The sequence below is a fragment of the Pleurodeles waltl genome, chromosome 8, assembly GCF_031143425.1.
Source record: "Pleurodeles waltl isolate 20211129_DDA chromosome 8, aPleWal1.hap1.20221129, whole genome shotgun sequence".
Taxonomy (NCBI): Eukaryota; Metazoa; Chordata; class Amphibia; order Caudata; family Salamandridae; genus Pleurodeles; species Pleurodeles waltl.
The window spans coordinates 1,302,825,239-1,302,850,383 of record NC_090447.1 but is presented as its reverse complement, the minus strand read 5'-3'; the positions used below and the strand labels follow the sequence as shown (position 1 = coordinate 1,302,850,383).

The following is a 25,145-nucleotide window of genomic DNA, read 5'->3' as shown; positions in this document are numbered from 1 at the left end:
TAACATTTGGTGCCTGATACTGTGTTGGCACTCTGCACCCAGCTGCCCCCGTGCTGCTGATGTTGTAAGTTTGGTGCTGCCTTGTAGAGCCCCTTGTACATTCCTCCCTTCCAGGAGATCGAACCCTGACCTAGCTTTTCTCACCTGTGAGCAGCGCCTCATCGGCTACCCCCTGGGTCCATTGGTTAACATTGGGCTCCCACTGCTGTGTTGGCACTCTGCACCCACCTGCCCCTGTGCCACTGAGGGTGTCAGTTTTGTGCTGCCTTGTGCCCCCCCCTGTATTCACATCAACCCCAGGAGTTCAACCTCTGACACTGCTTTTACTTTCCTGTGAGCAGCGGATCTTCATTCACCCCCAGTCTTCATTGGTTAACATTGGGCACCCGACTCCAACTTTGCCCTCTTCACCCTGCTACCCCTGTGCCGATGTGGGTGCACTCTTCTTGGTGACGATTTGAACCTTGGCTGGACACCGAAGACTGGATTTCTAAGTTGTGTACTTACCTGCAAAATTGCATTCTTGTTTTCCTCCCATAGGCTCTGAAAATTGCACTGTGCCGATTTTTGAAAATGAAAAGTTTTTTTTTGTACATCTTTTTATTAGAATCAAACAAATGCTCAGTACAGAAAGTTTAGTACAGTTAAGGCACAGAGTTCTGTTTGTGTCCAGAGGGGAACAGATGCAAAACATCAGTTTACTGCATAAATAAAATACAATACCTGTGGCCTTTATCTCCCCAAGACAGTGTCTATGTCCCATACCCAACACCAGCATGAGACCATTGCCTAGGCTCTACCTATTCCCCTGGTTCCATTTGTTTATGCTTTCACAAGTCTCTGTAGTTGCTCCAATGGGTCCAGGTTTTATTGTATTTTTTACGGTAACCTTGAACCTGATAGACACCAGTCTATATTGTGTTCCCAGTCCTGGACCATCGGGATCTACTTGCTTCCCCATGCTCTGGCTGTCCCGCTGCTAGCCTTAGCCATACCTGTTGATGTTGAGGCCAGGTTTCCTCCCCCGTTATGTGTAGCACGAGCCATCTGGCATCTTGCGGTATATTGAGGCCTGTACTTGCTTAATTATATGCTGCTCCTGTGACTAGTAGTGTTGTATTATGGGGCAATGCATTTTTTTTATAGGTCAGGGAGTTTGCCTTTTCCGGCATAGACTCTATTAACAGCCTGTCTTCTAATGGGGCGACTCAGGGAGTTAGTCACTTTCTTGTAAGTGTCGTTTGAGTGCATGTCCTAACTGGAGATATTGTATCTCTCCGATTTCTCCATTGAGAATTTGTCTTTGAGTTCTTCAAAGACAGCAGTTTCCTGCTTCGCCATATGTCCCCTAGATACTCAGTACCTATGAGCCCCCATTTACTGTAGCCCTTCAAGTTGCAGAGTTTGCTTAGTTGGTCATTTGTCCAAAGTGGGGTTGCGTTCGTCTGTTTATCCTCTCATCCCAGGAAATCCGTGGCTTCACTCCATGCCCATACTGCTGCCTGAGAATGAGGCGGGTTTTTTTTGTTCCTGCTTCCTAGTGTACAGGACAAAAGGATATCTACGGTCCTCAGTAGCAGCGCTATCTATTCTGTAAGCCGGCTCCTTTACATCTGCAAAAACCCATTCATTTATAGTGACTAGCTGTACCGGCCAGTAGTCTGTCCGGGACCGCAAGACCTCCATAAAATACTCCTCATTGCAATGTACCATGGGAGATACGTGGGAAGGGCCATCATTTTAAAGAGGACTGCCTAACCCATCAGAGAGTTCGGAAGTCTCTGCCAGTGTTTTACATCGGCTTGGAGGCGGTCCAGTTGCTGGAGGAGGTTCTTCTTAAAGAACGTTTCTGGATCTCTTGTGATATAAATACCCAGGTATGGGAATCCATCTATGACCACCGGGGCCACACATCAGGATAGTAGATTTGGTTCTTCCTCCGTTAGAGGGAAAAAACATGATTTATCCCAATTTATTTGGTACCCAGAGTAGCTCCTAAACATATGTAGAAAATGTAATATTCTATCTACTGAGAGACTGGGTTTTGTGATATACAAGAGAATGTCGTCTGCATAGGGGGAGATCCGCACCTCCCATCTCCCTCCTTCTTGGATCTCCCACAGAAGGGGTCCTGTTGCACCCACGTGGCTAGTGGTTCTAGCACCAAAGCAAATATCAGTGGGGATAGCAGGCAGCCTTGTCTCGTGTAAGGTGAATGAAATGGAGACCGTCCCAATAACAAATACTCTCGCCCTTGGGACTTGATACAGCAGTCGAACCAAAGTGCGAATTAGGGATCGAAGCCCAATCTGGCCAGTGCCGCAAAAAGATATGACCATTCAAAGCTGTCAAAGGCCATTTTCACATCAAGCGAGAGCAGCACTGCCTCTTCTGTGTCCGAGACTTCTGTTGCGTGTAAGAACCCATATAAGTGTCTTAAATTAGGCTTGGTGCTTCTCTGTGGCATAACACTAGACTGGTTGGGGTGGACCACACTGGCCGTCACCGGTCGAAGTCTATTACTTAGGATTTTTGCTATTACCTTGGCTTCTAGGTTTAGTTTAGATATAGGGTGATAGGAGCCACAAATCGTTTGTGGCTTACCCTTTTTATGTATCATCACAATGGTGGCCATTGTTTGGTCTGATAGGAGGAAACCTTTGTTTCTGGCTGCCTGGAACATGGCCAGCATGTTCGGCGCTACTATGTTGGCTACACATTTACAGTTCTACGTGTAGGCCATTGGGGCCAGCCACCTTACCCGATTGGAGTCCCCAGATAGCCTTTTGTACTTCCGCCAGTATCAGGTCTTGGTCCAGCATTGCCCTATCGTCACTATAGAGTACCCGAAGAGTGTAATTCCACACAGTCCTGGCCAGTATGGTCTGCCTTCTAGGAGTAGATATTTTCGTATGTAGCAAATATCTCTGCTATGTCTTCTCCCGTTGTGTATGTTACTCCCTCCTCGTCTTGTATATCAGCTACCCAGTTTCGTCCTCTGTCTCTCCTCTCTAACAAAGCTATCAGTTTGCTGGTTTTAACTCCTATGTTATCTAGGCATCTCTGTATGGACAGGGAATAAGTCCGAGCTGCATTGGCCGCTAATTCCCTAAGTATGTGTTGTTTAAGTCAGAGCCTATGACTGATCAGAGTCCACTGCACCTTCTATTATCACCTTCATTTCTAATGTTGTGATCTCCTCCTCCAGATTCTCATACTTACGACATCCTTCTTTGTTCCTCCCCCCCCCAAATCAAGGCTTGTGTGTGTTCTCTTAGTACCACCTTAAATGCTTCTCTGAGGGTACTGGCAGAGTCCACAGGTCCTAAGTTTTCATGGAAGTGTCTTGTCGCTCCCTCCCTTATTTTCTCTTGAACTTCACCATCTTTGAGATGCCATGGGTCTATTATGGGGGGTAGGGTCGTGTCTGTGGTGGATCCCATCAGTGTAACTACGAACGGAGAGTGATTGGAAATTCCACGTGCTAAGTGCATCGCTTTGTAAAATCTTCTGGCTGCCGTACTATGTGTAAACAAGTAGTCTAAGCGTGAGAGACTACTGTGAGACACTGATAAGTACGCAAACTGCCTCACAGTCAGTTTATGTTCTCTCCATATGTCAGTCAAGCCCATAGAGTCTGAAACAGCCTGTACTAGTGGGGGCGCCCCCTCTGGCGCTAAACATAATGTTGTGTTCCGGGTCTATGGTGTAGTTCATGTCCCCTCCAAGTAATAGGGCACTGGGCGGCAATTCCAACAGTAATGCCCCAAGAGCTGGGAGGGTATCTGAGTGTAGCTTTGGTGGGACATAGGCCGAACAGATATGCAGTATAAGGCCATTCCAAGTGCGGTATGCGCTATGAATCGGCCCAGGGGGTCATGCCATGTGCAACGTGGAATGAAAGATGTAGGTGTCTTGAGCAGTATACCAACTCCTCTAGAGTTGGAGGTAAAGCTGGCATGTGCCAATAGGGAGTAACCCATTCGGTCTCGTGTTTTATGTGTATTGCCCTTTAAATGGTTTTCCTGAATAAGGACAAGGTCAGATGCATGTTGGCTAAGATATTGCAGGACCAGGGTGCGTTTGATCTTATTGCTGACGCCATTGACATTCCACATCATGACCGTCAGCCTCGAGTGTTTAGTGGTCTCCGTGTTGTGTTTGGCGGTGTAGTGGATATTGTGGTTGGGAGGGGCAGTAGAATATCATTGTCCTCCCCCACCGCAGCTAGTGCTCCTTTTTCCCCGGTAGTATGGCTGTGCTGAGCAAAAGCAGAAAGTAACATTAGCAAACAATAAACTATGCAAGAACTGCATTTCCCAACAAAGCTCCACCCACCCTGCTACCCAGCGTAGTAGGCTTAAAACTGCCCACCCCCTCCAACTTGCAGAGCACCTGTCGCCCAACCTCTAACATTTAGGCCCTCATTATGTCTTTGGCGGTAAAAACCGCCTACTGCAGCAGCGACGGCTGCCAAAAAAACGTCACTGCAGCTACCATCCGTCCACCATAATATGACCCCAGCCGGAATTCCCCCACAAGAAGGGCGATAATTTGGTTGTGGCCATATTGGCGGACAGTGGTAAGGTGGAGCTGCTACCACCAGCAGCGTCACGCCAGTAGACCGCCATCAGCCGTATTATGACAAGGTGGATGGTGGGGGGTGTTGTGTGTGTGGGTGTTTGTGCATTTATGTATGTGTGTGGGGGGGTGTTTGCGTGAATCTGAGTGTGTGTGTATTGTGTGTGTAGTTAGTTGTGTGCGTGTATGCATGTGTGCGAATGCGTGTCCGAATAGGAATGTGAGTGCGTGTCTGCGTGTCAGTGTGAATTTGTGTACGGATGTGTGCATGAATGAATGGATGCATGCGTGTATGTCTGTGTGAATGAGTGTGTGTCTGCATGTGTGTGTGTATGGGGGAAGTTGGAAGGGAGGGGGAGCGTGGATGAAGGGGGGGTGAATGGGGAGTGTTGGGGGGGTGGGAGCCTCCTATCAGTGACCGGGAAGGAATTCCTGGTCACTGATCGGACCTACCGCCATGGTTTTTGTAGCGTTACAAACTCCAGGAAAACCATGGTGGTAGGCCGGGTCATGATACCGTGCAGTACAATAGCGGCCGCCGGGCTGGAGATTCATATCGCACCTTGAGAAGATTGTTTTGTGGCTCCAGTGTATTGATGACTTATTCATTATATGGAATGGTTCAATGGAAGAATTTAAAACATACTTTTATAAGTTAAATCAGAATGATTGTGGGTTACAATTTACTTTCAACATTAATGCTACCGAAATCAGCTTTTTGGATATTAAAGTCTATGTGGAAAACAATCAAGTACACACAACTATGTATTGAAAATAAACTGCGACAAATAGTATTTTAAATGGTAGAAGTTTTCATCCTAAACCATTACTCAAAAGTATCCCATTTGGGGAATTTTTAAGAACAAAGGGGAAAGTGTTCGGATGATAAGGAAATGGAAGTTCAGTTCATGGATGTTAGACAAAGGTTTCTTCAGAGAGGATATCCGAGAACTCACATTGAATTAGGAGTCCAAAAAGGAAGAAATAGAACTTGTCAGCAAACTTTAATTGATAAAATACCAATCATTCAACAGGAAGAAAAAGAGAGTCCACGATTAATACTTACTTATAGTAAGGAAAGCAAGGACATCATTAACATCTTCAGGAAACATTGGAAGTTATTGAAAAGTGATCATGATATAGGACATTTGATAGGTTCAAGACCTCAAGTAACGTACAGGAAATCATGTTCTATCAAGGATATATTAGTAAAACGACATTTCACTTCACAAGTGACAGGAAATTGGCTGGAGAAAGGTTAGTTGGGATTCTATAAATGTAACAATTGCAAGGCTTGTCAAATAGCAGAAAAAAGTTAACATTTTAAAAGATTATAAAAGGAGAGAAATATGTACTTCACAAAGAATAACATGCAACAGCCAATATGTGGTATATTTGATTGAATGCGAGTGCGGCTTACAGAATAGCACAATCTGTCCTTTGAAAAAGAGAGTATTAGAACATGTAGGAGCTGTTCAACATCAGGATCAAAGTTATGCCATTGCGAGACATCATAATAAACAACATACTAGTGATTGGAAGAGTATTAGATTATTTGGTCTAGCTCAAGTACAAAAAGATGAAAGAGGTGGAGATAGAACTCTAAAACTGCGACAATTGGAGAGTAAATACATTATTCGGCTTCAAACAAAGACACCGTATGGATTGAATACGGATGAATAATTTTTTGTTCACTTGTAATAAGTATAACTTTAAACGACATTGATAAGGGGTCAGCGCTATAGAAATGATATCACTATTAATAATAAAAATATAATTAATCTCACTGTTTTGGAATATATAAGTAATTTAATTATACTTTAATTAGAGTATGTGTTGATAATTGAGTTCAATTTCATACTAAGAGAATAGTTTTGGTGATGCGATACATGAACAATGATAAGGCATATATATGGTTATTAGGCACTTAGCCTGGATGTTAAGAGAATACATCATGTAAAATATATCTTATAAATAGGATTGAAAGATACAATGAGATATTTTACATTCTCATAATCTGTTACTGACTATTGTGACAAATATGTCCAGTTAAAAATTGTGCACCCTAAATATTTCCATCGTATGTTTTTAACTGTATTATTATTTTTATACAAGCTTTTGTGTTATATTGACTACAGTATCCAGAATGCCTCATTATGGGCAAGCTGGATCATTAGTATTTAAGAGAAAGAGTGGTAGGACTTGCTAACCGTGAACAAGAATCTTTGTGAGTTGAAACGCATTGGTAGTTGCTAAATACTATGAATAAAGACTGCAATTTGGCGATTTTTGGAGTGCGGTAAATTCTCTTGTATCCGAAATGCTAATTCGAGGGAGGTCCCCCTCATCACCGGCAGCAGAGTGCAACGTGAAATTAGTCTTTGGACCATTTGTGTTGCGCATATATATATATATATATATATATATATATATATATATATATCTATATGTATACATGCATGATCATCCCATAAGAACTGTGGAAAGGACTACAGTAATGAAAGATAAAGACAATGAAAAGATGGGGAAAACGCCACCCATGACAGAAGGAAACTTTGTCAAATGACCTAATCTTTTCATTGTCTTTATCTTTCATTACTGTAGTTTTTCCACAGTTCTTATGGGATGCTCATGCATGTGTTTGGATCCCATAATTGTTGGTTGGCTGCTGACACAGACGGGTCATACTATCATGGATTATTTTGTTCCTGTGCTTTTTAATGTCTTATGACTTGATTTACCTGTGGTCACTCCCACAAGTTTTATGTTGCAAAATGTTATTGCTCACCTGAATTATTATGAATGTCCGGTCTTTTTATCTCTAGACTGGGTTTGCTCGAGTGAAAGACTTTTAAGGGTCCCAGACATGGGTGATGTTATCTCCATGTTGTCAATGATTTTATGACTTTTTATTACTGTGGTCCTTCACACAGTTCTTTTAGTAAAGAGTAAGTGATTTCTCATATATATTTTTTGATGAATACACGGTCTATTTCTCCTGTTCGAGACTGGTTTTCTTCTGGTTAAAGACACTCAATAGAATCCTTTTGCATACCCTCCTCTGTGGATGGTATATCTTTGGTATCTGATTTTAAAGTAAATAATCTGTGGCTAGATGTCTCTATCAGATGAACAAGTTAATTATCTTCGGTAATGCATTATCTGTGAATTGAGTACTATTTAATCTTGGAGACTTCATTATGGAAATCTACACCTTGAATTAAAAATTCAGTGATTATTTGACACAAGAGTGTCTTTTATTCTAGCACACTGTTTTAATAGGCAGTTTTTGTGTGTTGCTCCACATTTTGAGCATGGAAAATAGTCACAGAAGAAATTGACATCGGCGTGGGAGTTATATGGACTCCCCTGACGTTGCATTCAGTAGACTACAGCTATATGTAGTCGCGCAAAGCCCTCTTCCCACGTGCAGATTTGCTATGGGGAAAAAAGTTTCCGGATCCAGGCTTGTGCCTGGGGAAGATTCTAAAGTAAGGATTGCAGCTAGATCCTATCTACCAGAAAATGCGTTACCGAAGGTAAGTAACTTGTTTGTTACTGCCATAGCTATTTCCTAGTTGCAACCTTTTAAAAAATACTCCTGGAAGTATCTCCCTCTTATCCTTTGTATGCCTTACTAGTTCATCAAATGGTGAGACTTCAAAGCACACTTTTGTAATTCTCATTCTCTACTCCCATGTATCCCCTCACAGTTAATTAAGGGTTTTAAAATTATGTTTGCAATATTTTATTAGTGATTGTAGGCATTTTCATTAATTTGATAACTCGACTCAGTTGCATGAATGTTAATCATGAAAAATGTTTATAGGTACATTGTAGACATGTCACAGTAATTTAATAAAGTCTTTATTAAGAAAACAAATACTTTGCAAGCAATTAGATTCATAGAGTGTCAATGAGATGTTCAAAGTGTTTTTCATCATGATTCACATTCAATATCTTGAAGTGTTAGAAAACAAGAGTATGTTTCAAAGCACTGTTGGCTATCTAATGGGCACAACAATCAAATAGGTAAAGATCTGCTCTTTGCCCAGATCTAGCCTAAGAGGCTGTTGCAGCAGCACAAGCTATTACAGATGCTTTTTTTTTTCTAAAAAAAGAACACAAAAGATGTATTTTCCAGTGCCTATTTATCCATATGTATGTTTCTGCACTGCAGTTCTCTCTTGGTAGTAAAGATATGGCTTTCAATTTAACATACCATAACAATACTTTGGTTAAATGCCATTTGTGTTTTGTCTTAAAGGCACTGGAGCAGTGCTTGCTCAGATAAAGTTAGTTGTAGAAAGGTTGACCTTTTTCAAAGGGAGGGATAGTAAAAGAGCTCATGCAGAATATTGTCCCAGGCTTAAACTTAATTGACTTCTCAAGCCATGTTTCAAAGCTCATTATCTTAATTTTCTAGCCAGGGAAGTAGTCAGTGGTGATTATGGTAATTAGTTTATCTTAGCTTTTAAGCACAGCTTTGTGAATAACTCTTCAAAGATTTATTTTCATTTGTTGGTCGCCTTATTGATGCCATTGAAATTGAACTACCTTTCTGTGGGCACTGCCATACTTGCTCTGAATTATTTGCATTCCTCTTCATATTGACCATCTCCTTTGGTATCATGTTTTGAATTTCTAGCTTGGTTTTCTTCCTTTGATCATCTTTATTCTAGATCATGTTTGAGCATTTCTGAAACAATTTCTAATTCATTTAGTCTGATGACTGACATTATATTGGACAGTATGCAAGTTGAAAGTGTGATTTATTTCCTGATTTATTTTATTTTATTTATTTATTTAGCTTTTGTTGTTTTATTGTACTTATTTTGTATTAGTTTGTTTGTTTGATTTATGTGCTGATCCCAACAGGTGGGATCGCTGTATGTTGCATGGTGAGAAAGTACTACATGTCCTGTTCTAGAAGCTGAAGTTCATCAGTTAGTGTCTAGTGATTTAGGGCCAGATGTAGCAAAGGATTTTACCCATTCTCTGTCTATGGGAAAATTCGTTGGTACATATGGCCCTTAGTGATTTATTACATGTTTTTCTTCTGTGATCTTGTGGATGAGAATCATGCCCAGGGAATCGTCCTCACCCTCTGATTGACACTTAAGCATCTAGATTATTCACAAGATCCTTACATTGTTTAAGTTCAGGGTTATACTCCTACATGTTGAAATCATTCAACTGTAGTATTTTGTACTATCTATAGGTGTGGTGTCAACATTTCCCCAAGAGAGGACTTTCCGTATGGCATGAGATAGGTGGCTGCTTCTTGTGGCTACACCCTCAAAGTAACTGTATGGTGTTACCTAGATATTGGTACATATCGTATCCATGTACTGAGGTCTAAAAAATAACAAATACTCTTGCAACTCCCACCCACAATTCATTTTTTCCGTTTTATTGTGCATTCAGAATTATCCATATAATTGCATGTCTTTGCTGTGAAATCATATATGGCAAAGAGGAGGAGAAGCAAACAAAGATAGAAAAGGAGGGTAAAAGCAAAGAAATTTAAAAAAGGGGGTCACAAATCGACTCACAAGTAGGCCCTTATATACACATTACTGAACCTATCGTGTATCTTATTATCGGTACTCTGTAGACTATACTCTGTGTTGAGTGGTGTATAACCCCATAGCCTTCGAGGCCCAGTAAGACACCCAAAGGCAGATTTTACTTATCATATGGAGATGGATTACATCTCCTCAGATTTGGTTTCCAGCTGAGGGAAGTCCTTTTCCTGATGAGAGCTGTCCACGGCAGAGTCTGGAGCCTGACACAGATAATTCTCATGTTATCCATGGCCCACCAGATCCATGAGCAATACTGAAGGTTTAGAAGCAGCCATTCCAGCCTGTTAAGTAATCCTTTCTGCGCTTTTGTACCTCCAGGGTGCTTAGTAATGGTAAAGGATGGGCTACCACTTCTTTCCTTTCACTTGCCTCTCCCAAAGTGCTAGGATTTCCATTTTGAAGAATCCTCTTTGGTCAACAGTTAGCTAGGAGACATCTCTACCTGTGCAAGGAGAGATATTTTGAGAACAAAATACATGTTGGCAAATCATGTGTTAAAGTCTTCTGTATGATCATTTTCAATGGAATAAACTTTGGAAACTGGAATAAACACACAGAGAAGCAAGTTGTGATCCCTTTGTTAAAAAAATGTAATGTAGTGTGGTGACACAAAGGGGTATTCAGTATGCAATTTGTTGTCTTCTGTTGGACTTTTTTTTATATCTTATTACATGTTAAATGTATTAAGACCCCTACGTTTCTCATCCATTGTGTCAACTCACCAAATTCAATTGCACATTTGTTTAATTTCATAATTTACGATTTCCGGACCTATCTTGTTCCCAGAGACTTTTCTTAACTCCTCAATTATTTTTTTTAAGGTTTTAAAGGCTTGTTATGGAACTGCAGCATACACCACTATGTTTGCCACATATAATGCAGTTCTTTTTTTCGCCAGCTAGTGTAGGACAGTGGTGTAATCTTGTACTTTGATACAGCACTCAGTCTGCATGCATCACCCCTAATCAGTTGCACAAAGTACAAGTGAAGGGTAGTTGGAGCCAAGGTTATTTTTTCACGTCCCTGTAAAATGTGATATTAGATTACATCTTTATCCTAGCAGGCTGTCCTGCTGAACTTATTTCTGCAGCATGAAATGAAAGAAAACCTTACATGTGTAATATTTGACAGGTGCTAGGCAAAGTACACTACTATAGCTGGTATGGAATATCAGAAAATTGGAATGTTTACAGCTCCAACAGTAAGCTATAGACATGGTTATAGGCTCATTACAGTCAACTTTTCAATGTCCTAATCTACAGTTTCTGGCTTTCTCTCTCGCCTGCCTCTCCAGGATATGTGGACTGGATTTTACAGGGTAATGAAAAAGGCAGAGGCTTTCAAAGAGGGAATCAATGAGCTATTCCTTCCATCCTCCTGTAGTTCACTGTCACTGGACCCATGGAAATAAGGTGGCGAGGGGTGTGGAGAATTCTCCTCTGCTCCTGTGTCTCCCTTCTCTTTGCCAAATGAAGAAAAGCATCTGACATAGCTTAGAGAGAATCATGGGCTAATTCCAGCCTATTTTCACAGCTTCTGTTGTCCATTTATTGACAGTTACTGCCATGGGCAATAATCCAGTCATTCTTTTATTTTGACAATCGTGCCACCTAAGAGAAGTACCAGCCAAAGACAAATTACCCTTGATCCTTCTGAAATAGGAACAGTATAGCCCAAACAGCCAGGCCAGCCCATCACCCCTAAGTAGGAACACAAGCAAACGTAGACCAGTTGTGGTCTATTTTGGTGTTCTCAGTAGGATATAATTTGAGTGCTATTGGACAGTGAGCATGAGGCCCATTCCTCATACAAAGGCCGTTGCACTGAGCAAAACAAAATAAAAAGTATGGGTTGTGTGGATTGTGTCCCAGTGTAATCCAAATGAGATAAATTCCGGAACTCCACCCATCACTTTTCTGTTTTCCTCTGCATGGCACAGCACATACACACTAGGAGCTGTGAAACAAACAAATCAGAAGCTTTTCAGATATGGGAAGGGGTATAAAATTGTGTGTCACTTGTGAGTCTTTTGTTTTTAGTTAGAACTTTCAGTCATCATGGGGCGGAATGTTCTAATTGCCTTATAACCCACTGTAGAAGGCTATATAAATCATTAAAGTCTCTGTTCTCTGATATAGGCCCTCATTTTCGGCTCAGGTCCGCAATGCAGGAGTGGGCCTTTAAAGGCCTGTATAGCCCAGTATGTTGGACTATAAGTCTATGTGAAATACATTCTGTCAGTTGAAGTGCATTCCAAAGGCATAGGGTTTTCTTTTTGTGATGACACCTCCTGAACACTTGTGTTGTCTTCTGTATGACAGCTGCCACTTCAAAGTACTAGAAACATAATACAGAGAGTGGAAGTGTTTGTAGTTCCTGGTTTGGTGCCAGGAGTGAACGGTGTAGGACATACATCATCTGGCTGCAAGAGTGGGAAGCCTAGGATTGCATTAGTATTACTTAAGCCATTAACAATAACTGAGTGTTTTACCCTTTAAATTATCTGCCTTCTTCCACACGAAAGACAGTCTTTCTGGAACTGAAGTGGTAATAATACTCCCATGTCCACTACACGGACATATTCCTGCTTGTCTTTTAGGCTACTGGAGAGAATTGTCTCCTGCTCTGTCTTAAATTTCTGCCTTAACACTTCGCTCCAGGATCAACTAGTCTCCTACTTACTCTCTAGGGTAAGACAGTCATGGTCTTCCAAAGAAGGCATGACCCTATAAAAATTCTCTCCTGTGACTGGAGTCAGCAGGAGGTCTTGACACAGCATAATATGTTGCTGCCTGGAAGGACTACAAAGAACCAGTTGGAAATGGACATTTATTATGGACTTGGAAGTAGAGTTGTGTAAACCCTCCTTTAGATTTGAGGAACCATTCTTCAGTGCAGCATTGTGAAGAATATTTACTCCTAGAGAGTGCCTAATTTGAGCCGGTGTTTGACAGGTGGTGTCGAACAGCACTCTTTTGGGGGCTGGGTCTTATTTGTAATCATTAGACTTTGACCAAGAAGTAGGAGGAATAGAAAGATGGAAATACAGCAGCAAATGGAGAAGAGAGGGATGAAAATGAACCTCAAAGAGATTGATGTAGAGGTTGGGACAGTTTATTGGCAGATTAAAGGAATATTTGGTGAAAAAGAGACTAGACACCCTTGTTATATGGCTACTCCAACATTCAGCAGCAGTGCCAGAGAGCTTCTGCTCATCTGCTCTTCTTCCTCACCCCATTTCCTTCGTGTTCTTCTCCTTCTGTAGTCCATTTCCTTTGTGTTCTTCTCTTCTTCTGTGTTCTTCTCCTTCTGTAGTCCATTTCCTTCGCGTTCTTCTCTTCTTCTGTAGTCCATTTCCTTCGTGTTCTTCTCTTCTTCTGTGTTCTTCTCCTTCTGTAGTCCATTTTCTTCGTGTTCTTCTCCTTCTGTAGTCCATTTTCCTCTTCCTTCTCTGTTCTCTCCCTTGTCCATTCTTCTTCGCGTTTCCTCTGCTCTCCTCCTGGCCTTGCTCCTCGTTTTTCGCCTCCTTCTCCTGTGGATTTTCCTCTTCGGCCCCTTTTTTTCACACTTTCCCTTCCTTCCCTTCTTTCCCTTTCCCTTCTATCTGACCCCCCGTCCCCGTCCTCTGCTTTCCCGCCGCCACCACCCATGCGGCCCCGACCCCCCCCGCTCCCATTCGTCGCCCCCCCTCCCACCCCCAGCTGACCCCTCCTCTCCCCCTCCTCCCTCTTTTGGCGGCCGCTGCACGGCAGAGACAGCGACCCTTGACCCTAGGGTAGGTCACTTCCCCCACAGCCGCAGCTCCACCTGCCCAGGCTCCTGCCACCTCCCAGCAAACCGTAAGTACTCCCTGCGCTCCCCCCGTCCAGCCCCTCGTTACTCACTTCTGTCTTCTGAACTCTCTCTCTTCCAACTTTTCTTCGTACCTCTGCTGTCCTCTCTCTGTCCATTTTCCTTCGCTTTCTGCCCTTCATCTGGTATCCATTTTCTTCGTGTTCTGCTCTTCTTCCTCACCCCATTTTCTTTGTTTCTGCTCTTCTTACTCACCCCATTTTCTTTGTGTTCTGCTCTTCTTCCTCACCCCATTTTCTTTGTGTTCTGCTCTCCTTCTGTCGTCCATTTCCTTCGTGTTCTGCTCTTCTTCTGTAGTCCATTTCCTTCGTGTTCTTCTCCTTCTGTAGTCCATTTCCTTTGTGTTCTTCTCTTCTTCTGTGTTCTTCTCCTTCTGTAGTCCATTTCCTTCGTGTTCTTCTCTTCTTCTGTAGTCCATTTCCTTTGTGTTCTTCTCTTCTTCTGTGTTCTTCTCCTTCTGTAGTCCATTTCCTTTGTGTTCTTCTCCTTCTGTAGTCCATTTTCCTCTTCCTTCTCTGTTCTCTCCCTCGTCCATTCTTCTTTGCGTTTCCTCTGCTCTCCTCCTGGCCTTGCTCCTCGTTTTTCGCCTCCTTCTCCTGTGGATTTTCCTCTTCGGCCCCTTTTTTTCACACTTTCCCTTCCTTCCCTTCTTTCCCTTCTATCTGACCCCCCGCCCTCTGCTTTCCCACCGCCACCACCCGTGCAGCCCCGCCCCCCCTGCTCCCATTCGTCGCCCCCCCTCCCGCCCCCAGCTGACCCCCTCCTCCCTCTTATGGCAGCCGCTGTGCGGCCGCGCGCAGCGGGTGCAATTATGGCTCCCCGAAGGCGCGCCAAAGCCACGACCCCTGGCCCCCAGCACTCCCAAACCCTGCAGCGCCGCTACGACCCCACCTCCCTCCACGCACTCAACCCGGGACGCTCTACAACCTGCTTCCATGCCAACCTGAAACGCACTCATGGACCCTTCGCATGTTTTACCTGCAAGCATACCTTCCACCGCGACTGCACCCTGCCCGCCAGCCCACGCGCCAATAACCACCTCAAATGCATCCTCATCAACGCACGCTCCGTCCACAAGCACGGCATTGAACTATGGGACCTCCTTGACTCCACCGCACCGGACGTCGCCTTCATCACTGAGACCTGGATGAACGCCTCCTCGGCCCCCGACATCGCCATAGCCATCCCCGACGGCTACAAGATCACCAGGAGAGACCGCACCAACCAAGTCGGAGGAGGAATCGCCATCATATTCAAGGACTCCATCAACGTCACCACCTCCACCGAAGACACCCCCCTCGCCGCCAAACACATGCACTTCCAGATCCACACCGACCCCAGGACCACCCTCAGAGGAACTCTCATCTACTGACCCCCTGGACCACGCACCCTCTTCAGCGAATCCATCACAGACTTCATCTCCCCGCACGCCCTAGCCTCGCTGGACTACATCCTCCTCGGAGACCTCAACTTCCACCTGGAGCAGAACAACTACACCAACCTGCTCGACAACCTCGGTCTCAAGCAACTGGTGAACACCCCCACCCACATCGCCGGACACACGCTCGACCCCATCTTCTCCCCAGCAACCACGTATCCTTCAGCCACTCCTCCGTAATACACTGGACCGACCACAGATGTGTCAACTTCACCTTCAGACGCAAGACTCTCCACCTCCGCACACAACCCATCCCACGCATACATTGGAACAAAATCTCCACGGAACAGCTACTCTCCACCCTCAGCCACCACCAACCTACCATCACCACCGACGCCAACAACGCAGCCCTCAGCCTCACACAATGGATCACCAACTGCGCTGACAACCTCTCACACCTCAGACGCCTCCCAAGACAGACCAACGCCAGGAAACCTCAATGGTTCACAGACGCCCTCAAGGAATCCAAAAAAACCTGCTGTACCCTCGAGAAAACCTGGCGCAAAGACCACACCGTAGAAAACATGTCTGCCCTCAAAAACGCCACCTGCGAACACCATCAGCTGATCCGCGCCACCAAAAGAACATACTTCAAAGACAGACTGGACAAGAACACTCACAACAGCAAAGAACTCTTCAACATCGTCAAAGAGCTCTCCAATCCTAATGCCAACTCCAACTCCATCACGCCCTCACAAGAACTCTGCAACTCCCTCGCTACCTTCTTCCATCAAAAGATCACCGACCTACACAACAGCTTCGGTCCTCAGACCCAGCCAACCACCACAGAACCCACAGCCCCAGCATCACCCTCAACGCCTGGACACACATCAGCGCGGAAGAGACCAAAACTACCATGAACACCATCCACTCCGGTGCCCCCTCGGACCCCTGCCCCCACTTCATCTTCAACAAAGCCGACGACATCATCGCCCCCCCATCTCCAGACCATCATAAACAGCTCGTTTGCATCTGCCACCTTCCCCGAGAGCTGGAAACACGCGGAAGTCAACGCTCTCCTGAAGAAACCTACGGCAGACCCCAGCGACCTGAAGAACATCCGCCTCATCTCGCTCCTCCCCTTCCCTGCCAAAGTCATTGAGAAGACCGTCAACAAGCAACTGACCAAATTCCTTGAAGACAACAACCTACTCGACCCCTCCCAGTCCGGATTCTGAGCCAACCACAGCACGGAAACCGCCCTCATCGAAGTCACCGATGACATCCGAACTCTGCTGGACAACAGAGAAACAGCCGCCCTCATCCTCCTCGACCTCTCGGCTGCCTTCGACACTGTCTGCCACCGCACCCTAATATCCCGCCTCCGCTCCACCGGTATCCAAGGACAAGCCCTGGACTGGATCAACTCTTTCCTCTCTAACCGCTCCCAAAGAGTCTACCTCCTGCCATTCCGCTCGGACCCCACCGAGATCATCTGCGGCGTCCCACAGGGCTCCTCGCTCAGCCCGACTCTCTTCAATGTCTACATGAGCCCCCTTGCAGACATCGCACGCAAACACAACATCAACATCATCTCCTACGCCGACGACACCCAGCTGATACTTTCCCTCCCCAAGGACCCTACCATCGCCAAGACCAACCTGCAGGATGGAATGAAAGACGTCACAAAATGGATGAAACTCAGCCGCCTGAAGCTGAACACAGACAAAACGGAAGTCCTCATCCTTGGAAACACCCCATCCGCCTGGGACAATTCTTGGTGGCCCACGGCCCTTGGCACCGCACCAACCCCCTCAGACCACGCACGCAACCTCGGATTCATCCTGGACCCGCTTCTCACCATGACCAAACAAGTCAACGCCGTCTCGTCTTCCTGCTTCCTCACTCTCCGCATGCTCCGAAAGATCTTCCGCTGGATCCCCGCCGACACCAGAAAAACTGTGACCCACGCCCTCGTCACAAGCCGCCTGGACTACGGAAACACCCTATACGCAGGAACCACCGCAAAACTCCAGACACATCTTCAGCGAATACAAAACGCCTCCGCACGCCTCATCCTTGACATACCCCGCCACAGCCACATCTCCGCCCACCTGAGACACCTGCACTGGCTACCCATCAACAAAAGGATCACCTTCAGGCTCCTCACCCATGCACACAAAGCCCTCCACAACAAGGGACCCGAATACCTCAACCGTCGCCTCAGTTTCTACACGCCCACCCGTCAACTTCGCTCCGCCTGCCTCGCACTCGCCGCCGTCCCTCGCATCCGCCGCACCACGGCAGGTGGGAAATCCTTCTCCTACCTGGCGGCCAAGACATGGAACTCCCTCCCCGCCAACCTCAGGACCACCTCGCATTCCGGAGGCAGCTCACGACCTGGCTCTTCGAGCAGCAGTAACCCCCTCCCCCTAGCACCTTGAGACCCTCACGGGTGAGTAGCGTGCTTTATAAATATTATTGATTGATTGATTGATTGGGAAAACATTAGGCCCCAGCACTTATATGTTTACAAATTAAGTATTGGTCCTAGGTGACAAAGACAAACTGACAAATGTACTATAAAAAGATGTGCCTTTAGCAGCTTCATTTTAGAATTTTCCCTACTCTCAACTCTTTTAATGGAAGTGCAACTCTAGAGCGGGGTAGCTTACTCAATGTATTAGACCCTCTAGAGGTCTTACTAGTTACACTTTCCAGGCTTACTTCGCGGGAGATCTGCAGGTAAAACTTTCAGCAGACAAACCATCAACCTAACTTCAACATGTTTATACGTGAGTCAGCCACATGGGGGACCTGGTCATCTGCGTCAAGGACACTGACAGTGTTTAAATTTTTTTTATTGTGCAATTATGTGAATGCAAACACTTTTTTTCTAATGTTTTATTATGTTTTTTGATAATGATTGACACTTAGATCAGATTCCTTTAAATTTTGTGCCATGTATTTGTTAAATCTTAATTTATTAACTAGAACAGTTTTGACTTTTAAGTTCTTTACATTTTAGCTGTATTATTGTTTGGCTACCTTTTGCATGTATAACACATGCATTTTCTAGGATGAAGTTTCAGCTATTTGTGTGAAAGCTATCCAGGGTGAACCTTGCATTACTCACATAAACTAGTTCACCTTGGTGGGTAAGTTTACTTCAGCTTTGGGCAGTTTCAATCACAGCTCACATCCAGGCTGTAATTGGTTTCTTCCCTATCCTAGTACTCTAATTTCCTTAAAATTGTGGATATGAGCATTCAGACTGGAGTGGTCCAGAAAACGTTGTATCATGAGACATGTTTTAGGGCTATACAGTGTTCTTGATGTAATGTGATCAGTTTCTGGCTTCATACCTTGCTAGCTGGTGACCTGATCCAGGCTTGGATTTTGCTGGCTTTTAATTGTCTCTTCAAAATTTCCAATTGTCAGTGCCTTAACCCATGTCAGAAGAGGCCTGATGCACTTTAGCCTCCAACTTTTCCTTTTTTTAAAAAAATTAATGTATAACTCTTTAGATGTTGATCGTTAGGCCACCGTTTTGTATTGAAGAATACAAATACAATGTTTACTGTTATTTTCCTACTGTTTGTGCATTTAACTAATTTACTCTCTACAGTGTTGATCATCATTGTATTGGATATCATACCTAATGATATGAGCGTCTTGTGACCACACAGTAGTAATAGACAACAGTATTTTGCTCTTACTATTTCCCATGTTTTTCTCTTTTATTCTCTACATATCCAGTCCAGAAGAAAAGATCAGACAATTAGAAAAAAAGGTTAATGAGCTTGTGGAAGAAAGTTGTATTGCCAATAGCCGTGGAGATTTAAAACTGGTAAGCTGTACTAACATGTACATATACATAGTATTCTGATTGGATCGAAAAAAAACAAATTTTAGAGTTAGAAATTATGACAGTGCCGGTGATGGAGTGCTGTACTACATCAGCCTTTAGATTTGCAAGCTGTTCTCTGTTGCTGATAGGTAAGGCTCCTCCTTTAGCCATGGAGAGTTTCTGTTCTCAAACTAAAAATTGCTAAATCTGTAGGCTCCTAGATTATTATTTGTTGCTTTTCTGTTGCCATGCGTTCTTTTGAAATGTGGAGGGTTAAAATTTTCAAACATATGTTGGCATAGAAAAAGAACAAAAGTTCATTTTCGAGGAAGTAGTGTGCCATTAGGCAGATGAATGGCACATATATGAACAACATGCAATTTATGCATTGGTCAATGATTTATGTTGATGTTCACTTAGCATTGTAGCTCAGATTCGAAATGTGACCTGCTATTGTTCTTGCTGTTGAACAATAATGAAAGGGCATTTGTCATGCTAGTTGTCTGGAGCCAGTGTGACTCAAAGACAGGTAATTGATCCTTCAACAAGCACTGTAGTCATCCTTGGTAACAGATGAACCAGGTAACATGACCGGGCACCTCAGTTCTGAGTACCTCATCGTTAACCTTTAACTCTTAAATTTTAGAGGGTAGCACTTTTATCATCCTCAAGAAATATAATGTCCAAGCAGTGCCACTCTTTTTTTTATTCTTTTTCTTTTTTTAGGTCTTTATCTCCTCATAATATAACAACAGTGCCACAAGCAGATTTGTTGTAGAATTCCTTTAAATGTTAATTGCATAATGGGGGGCGTGGCCAGGGTCCAGAACATGGCGGACGCCTGATTATCTAGCTCCGAAGGGGCCTGCCGGATTAATCCTTCTCAGCGCGCTGGTCCGGGCCGCCTGCTCACGGAGTGTGGGCTCCCTGCGGCGGACCGCCGGGAGGCGCGATTGGGCCCCCAACGCAGTCCTGGGGCGAGAGGCGGGCGGTGCAGTTTGCTCCGTTACGGGGAGAGGCGTGCGGCCCCTCCCCTGCTGGAAGCCGCGGCCTGACGTTGTGCGGTCGGCCGAGGCGGGCGGCCAGAGTCCATCGGCGCTCGCGTCGGAGGCTGAATTTACCGTTGCGAGGGGAGGCTAGCGGCCCCTCCCCTCGCTGAAAGCCGCGGCCCGGTGGTGAGCGGCCGACAGCAGCAGGAACAAGGCGGGCGGACCAGGTGCGGCTGCGCTCGCAACTGCGGCGCGAGTCCAGATCGCGGACCCTGGGGCCCCTGATGCAGTTGGAGAGAACTGGGGGCCCTCCCTGGTGTAAGCCCTCAACGGAAGCGACGGAGCGGGCGTAACGGCCCCACCTTTGCCAGAGCCGACCTGAGGGCATTGTACTTGGCCCAATTGGAGTACCTGGGCACGGAAAAGGCAACGGGATGGGCTGCCTAACGGAGTGTGTCATCTGTGGAGGTTCAGTAGTTGAACACGGTGAGCAAAAGAACGATGGATTAAACCCAGATCTATGACTGGGGGTGAGTGTTTGACAATGTTCAGCATTCCGTCCATCACTTGTTGTTTTTGCTTTGTCGCCCTAAGTGGGAAGGGTATGCCCAGACGTGGGTCCCGTGCTTCCCATGCCACTGGATTCAAGCTAGCCTGGCTGATGAGGGGTGAAACCCCGAAACCGGTCCCAGGATGCTTGTTTCCGGTCCAGTGAGGACCTGGCTTGGCAGTTCGGTCTGGACTGTTCCCATGAGGAACAGGGTCAAGACTGATTTGCATATGGCTGGGTCCAAACTGGGGTGGCATGGTGAGCAAAAGAACGATGGATTAAACCCAGATCTATGACTGGGGGTGAGTGTTTGACAATGTTCAGCATTCCGTCCATCACTTGTTGTTTTTGCTTTGTCGCCCTAAGTGGGAAGGGTATGCCCAGACGTGGGTCCCGTGCTTCCCATGCCACTGGATTCAAGCTAGCCTGGCTGATGAGGGGTGAAACCCCGAAACCGGTCCCAGGATGCTTGTTTCCGGTCCAGTGAGGACCTGGCTTGGCAGTTCGGTCTGGACTGTTCCCATGAGGAACAGGGTCAAGACTGATTTGCATATGGCTGGGTCCAAACTGGGGTGGCATGGTGAGCAAAAGAACGATGGATTAAACCCAGATCTATGACTGGGGGTGAGTGTTTGACAATGTTCAGCATTCCGTCCATCACTTGTTGTTTTTGCTTTGTCGCCCTAAGTGGGAAGGGTATGCCCAGACGTGGGTCCCGTGCTTCCCATGCCACTGGATTCAAGCTAGCCTGGCTGATGAGGGGTGAAACCCCGAAACCGGTCCCAGGATGCTTGTTTCCGGTCCAGTGAGGACCTGGCTTGGCAGTTCGGTCTGGCCTGTTCCCATGAGGAACAGGGTCAAGACTGATTTGCATATGGCTGGGTCCAAACTGGGGTGGCATGGTGAGCAAAAGAACGATGGATTAAACCCAGATCTATGACTGGGGGTGAGTGTTTGACAATGTTCAGCATTCCGTCCATCACTTGTTGTTTTTGCTTTGTCGCCCTAAGTGGGAAGGGTATGCCCAGACGTGGGTCCCGTGCTTCCCATGCCACTGGATTCAGGCTAGCCTGGCTGATGAGGGGTGAAACCCCGAAACCGGTCCCAGGATGCTTGTTTCCGGTCCAGTGAGGACCTGGCTTGGCAGTTCGGTCTGGACTGTTCCCATGAGGAATAGGGTCAAGACTGATTTGCATATGGCTGGGTCCAAACTGGGGTGGCATGGTGAGCAAAAGAACGATGGATTAAACCCAGATCTATGACTGGGGGTGAGTGTTTGACAATGTTCAGCATTCCGTCCATCACTTGTTGTTTTTGCTTTGTCGCCCTAAGTGGGAAGGGTATGCCCAGACGTGGGTCCCGTGCTTCCCATGCCACTGGATTCAAGCTAGCCTGGCTGATGAGGGGTGAAACCCCGAAACCGGTCCCAGGATGCTTGTTTTCGGTCCAGTGAGGACCTGGCTTGGCAGTTCGGTCTGGACTGTTCCCATGAGGAACAGGGTCAAGACTGATTTGCATATGGCTGGGTCCAAACTGGGGTGGCATGGTGAGCAAAAGAACGATGGATTAAACCCAGATCTATGACTGGGGGTGAGTGTTTGACAATGTTCAGCATTCCGTCCATCACTTGTTGTTTTTGCTTTGTCGCCCTAAGTGGGAAGGGTATGCCCAGACGTGGGTCCCGTGCTTCCGATGCCACTGGATTCAAGCTAGCCTGGCTGATGAGGGGTGAAACCCCGAAACCGGTCCCAGGATGCTTGTTTCCGGTCCAGTGAGGACCTGGCTTGGCAGTTCGGTCTGGACTGTTCCCATGAGGAACAGGGTCAAGACTGATTTGCATATGGCTGGGTCCAAACTGGGGTGGCATGGTGAGCAAAAGAACGATGGATTAAACCCAGATCTATGACTGGGGGTGAGTGTTTGACAATGTTCAGCATTCCGTCCATCACTTGTTGTTTTTGCGTTGAACACGGATCCCCATGTGTTGCGCCTTGAGAGAGGTGCGCATAACGGACGGCCCCGGGTCAACTGTCTGGCGTGAGGGGACCGCAGAGCCACCGGACGTCTTGGGGCACAACTGACTCCGGAGAGAAGATTACGAACACGATCAGGTGGACACCCTTGAGCACGGAAAGAGGACTGGAAAGTGGGTGAGTGCCCCATTGGATGGATGACTGGGCCTTGGCTGTGGCGGGCACCTGGATCTGGCTGCCGGGGCAGGGCCTGACTGGAAATCCGAACAAAGGCACCGGGGCTGAAATAGGGAGTAATTAGCAGCGACCTACTGCATGAGTGCCCCCCATCCTGGGAGCCGCAATTTAGACACAACCAGCGGAGCTCTTGGAGTTCGGCCAAAAAGGACAGAGAGTAGAAGTTAGAGCTCCAAAGTCCGAAAAGAAGGGACAATCCTAGTTGTGGTTCACACGAACGCGCGCGGGCCGTCTGCCGGGGCCCCCGAGGCGCGCCTGCTTGCCGGACCGATGCCCCCCAAGGGCCGTCACAAGAATAGAACCATGGACCACGAGTTGCCACCTGGGGTGAGCGAAGCGGACTCACTAAACCAATCACAAATTAAAGTTCAGGACACCCTAGACAAGATACTGGGGGCCATAGAGGATACCAAATCAACATTGCAACGTGACATCAACCAGGTTGCGATTGAGGTGGGGCTCCTGAGAGCGGACCATCACAAGTTGGTTGACAGGGTCAAAGAAGCGGAAACCATATTAGCGGACATCGTACCAAGGCAGAAAGACATAGCGGCGGAGGTAACTTCATTGACCGACAGAGTGGCAAGACTTGAACAACGTGCCGAAGACGCAGAGGGAAGAAACAGGAGGAGCAATGTGCGAGTGGTAGGCCTCCCTGAGGGGACCGAAGGGTCAAACTTGGTGGGCTTTCTGGAGAAATGGTTGAGCGAGGTGGTTGCGCCGGGATGCCTGACCCCCTTCTACACCCTGGACCGTGCCTATCGTGTACCATCGAGACCTCTAGCCCCTGGCAGACCCCGTGCTATAATCGCTAAACTTCTGCACTACAGAGACAGGGACATCCTCCTACAGAAAGCCAGAGAGACGGGCCCGTTCAAAGTAGGGAACGGGGAAGTTACACTGTTCCCGGATTTCACGCTGGAGGTCCAGAACAGGCAAAACTCATTCCTAATGGTCAAAAGAGCCCTGCGAGACGAAGGGATCCAGTATTCGCTATTATACCCGGCCAGGCTAAGAGTGATGGTGGAGGGCAAGACCACATTCTTCCAATCGCCGGAGGAAGCATGGGAATGGCTTGAGAGGTGTGGATCCCAAAAAGTGCGACCTGCAAGTGAAAGCCCTGGAGCGAGAAGAGCCCGCCGAGCCCCGAAGGGGAAGAGATCAAGTGACCGCCCTCGGTTGGCACCAATGCAAACGCAGAGAGAAACGGACAGGAGGGCGGCCCTAGAGGCGGCGGCTCGGGTGGGTGGTGAGGTGCCCCCCCCCGAGGAGGAACCGAAGAAGAGTCCGATGATACAATGGTGTCCTCTGCCGAGGACTCGGAGGGCCTATCGCCAGCACCGAGTGTGACCCCACAGACAGCCGACGAGCTTGTATAGCCCGGACGTGAAGCGGCGCCCAGAGACATAGCACACTGCTTGAGCGAGTGGCCCCTCCGGACCTGGCTCCCCCCCCTGACTCGACTCTTGCCTGTCCGACTTGGCTGGCGAGTACTGCAGTTATGTGTTTGGAAAAGTTGCATTATAGCACAGTTTATTGGGCAACCTACAGTTCCGGAGGCGCCCTGGGGTTTGGGAGTTGGGGTTTACATTTACAAGTTAAATCGGCTAAATGGGTGGAGAAATCTGACTACAGTAGAGGGGTGGGCATGTGGGGGAGGCTATTGAGATCAAGGGCGCGCCAGACCTGCCACGAGCAGGTCCCAAGCACTGGATGGCAGACTACAACCTTATAACCTGGAATGTCAGGGGGATGGGCACTCCGGCTAAAAGACATAGAGTTAAATCATTCCTCAAGAGAAGGGGGGTGCAGATAGCAATGTTGCAGGAGACCCACTTGGCAATGGGCGAGGGAGAGAAACTAAGACGGAGGTGGAGGGGGCGGGTGTTTGCCACGGAGTATTCAGCTTATGCAAGAGGTGCACTGATTTGGATTAGAGCGGGGGTCCCACTGACGGTTGAGTCTTCCAGCATTGACAAAGAGGGAAGGTTTGTGATACTGGAGGGGAAACTACAGGGGATCCCGTTAGTTCTGAGTTGCATTTATGCCCCCAACCAAGATCAGATCCATTCATGATCGGCTTATCAAGTCACCTCACCCGCCAGAGCACAGGGGAAGTACTAATAGGAGGGGACTTCAACGCAGTA

The 25,145-nt window shown here is 46.6% G+C and overlaps 1 protein-coding gene across 3 annotated transcripts in view; it reads left to right on the top strand.

Moving 5' to 3' along the window:
* Positions 1-25,145, top strand: part of IFT88 (intraflagellar transport 88) — a 497,265-nt gene that overhangs the window by 63,111 nt on the left and 409,009 nt on the right. For all 3 annotated transcript variants that reach the window (XM_069202281.1, XM_069202279.1, XM_069202280.1), the window contains exon 8: positions 19,159-19,249. In XM_069202281.1, coding sequence (XP_069058382.1) covers positions 19,159-19,249 — 91 coding nt within the window. The remainder of the gene's footprint in view (positions 1-19,158; positions 19,250-25,145) is intronic.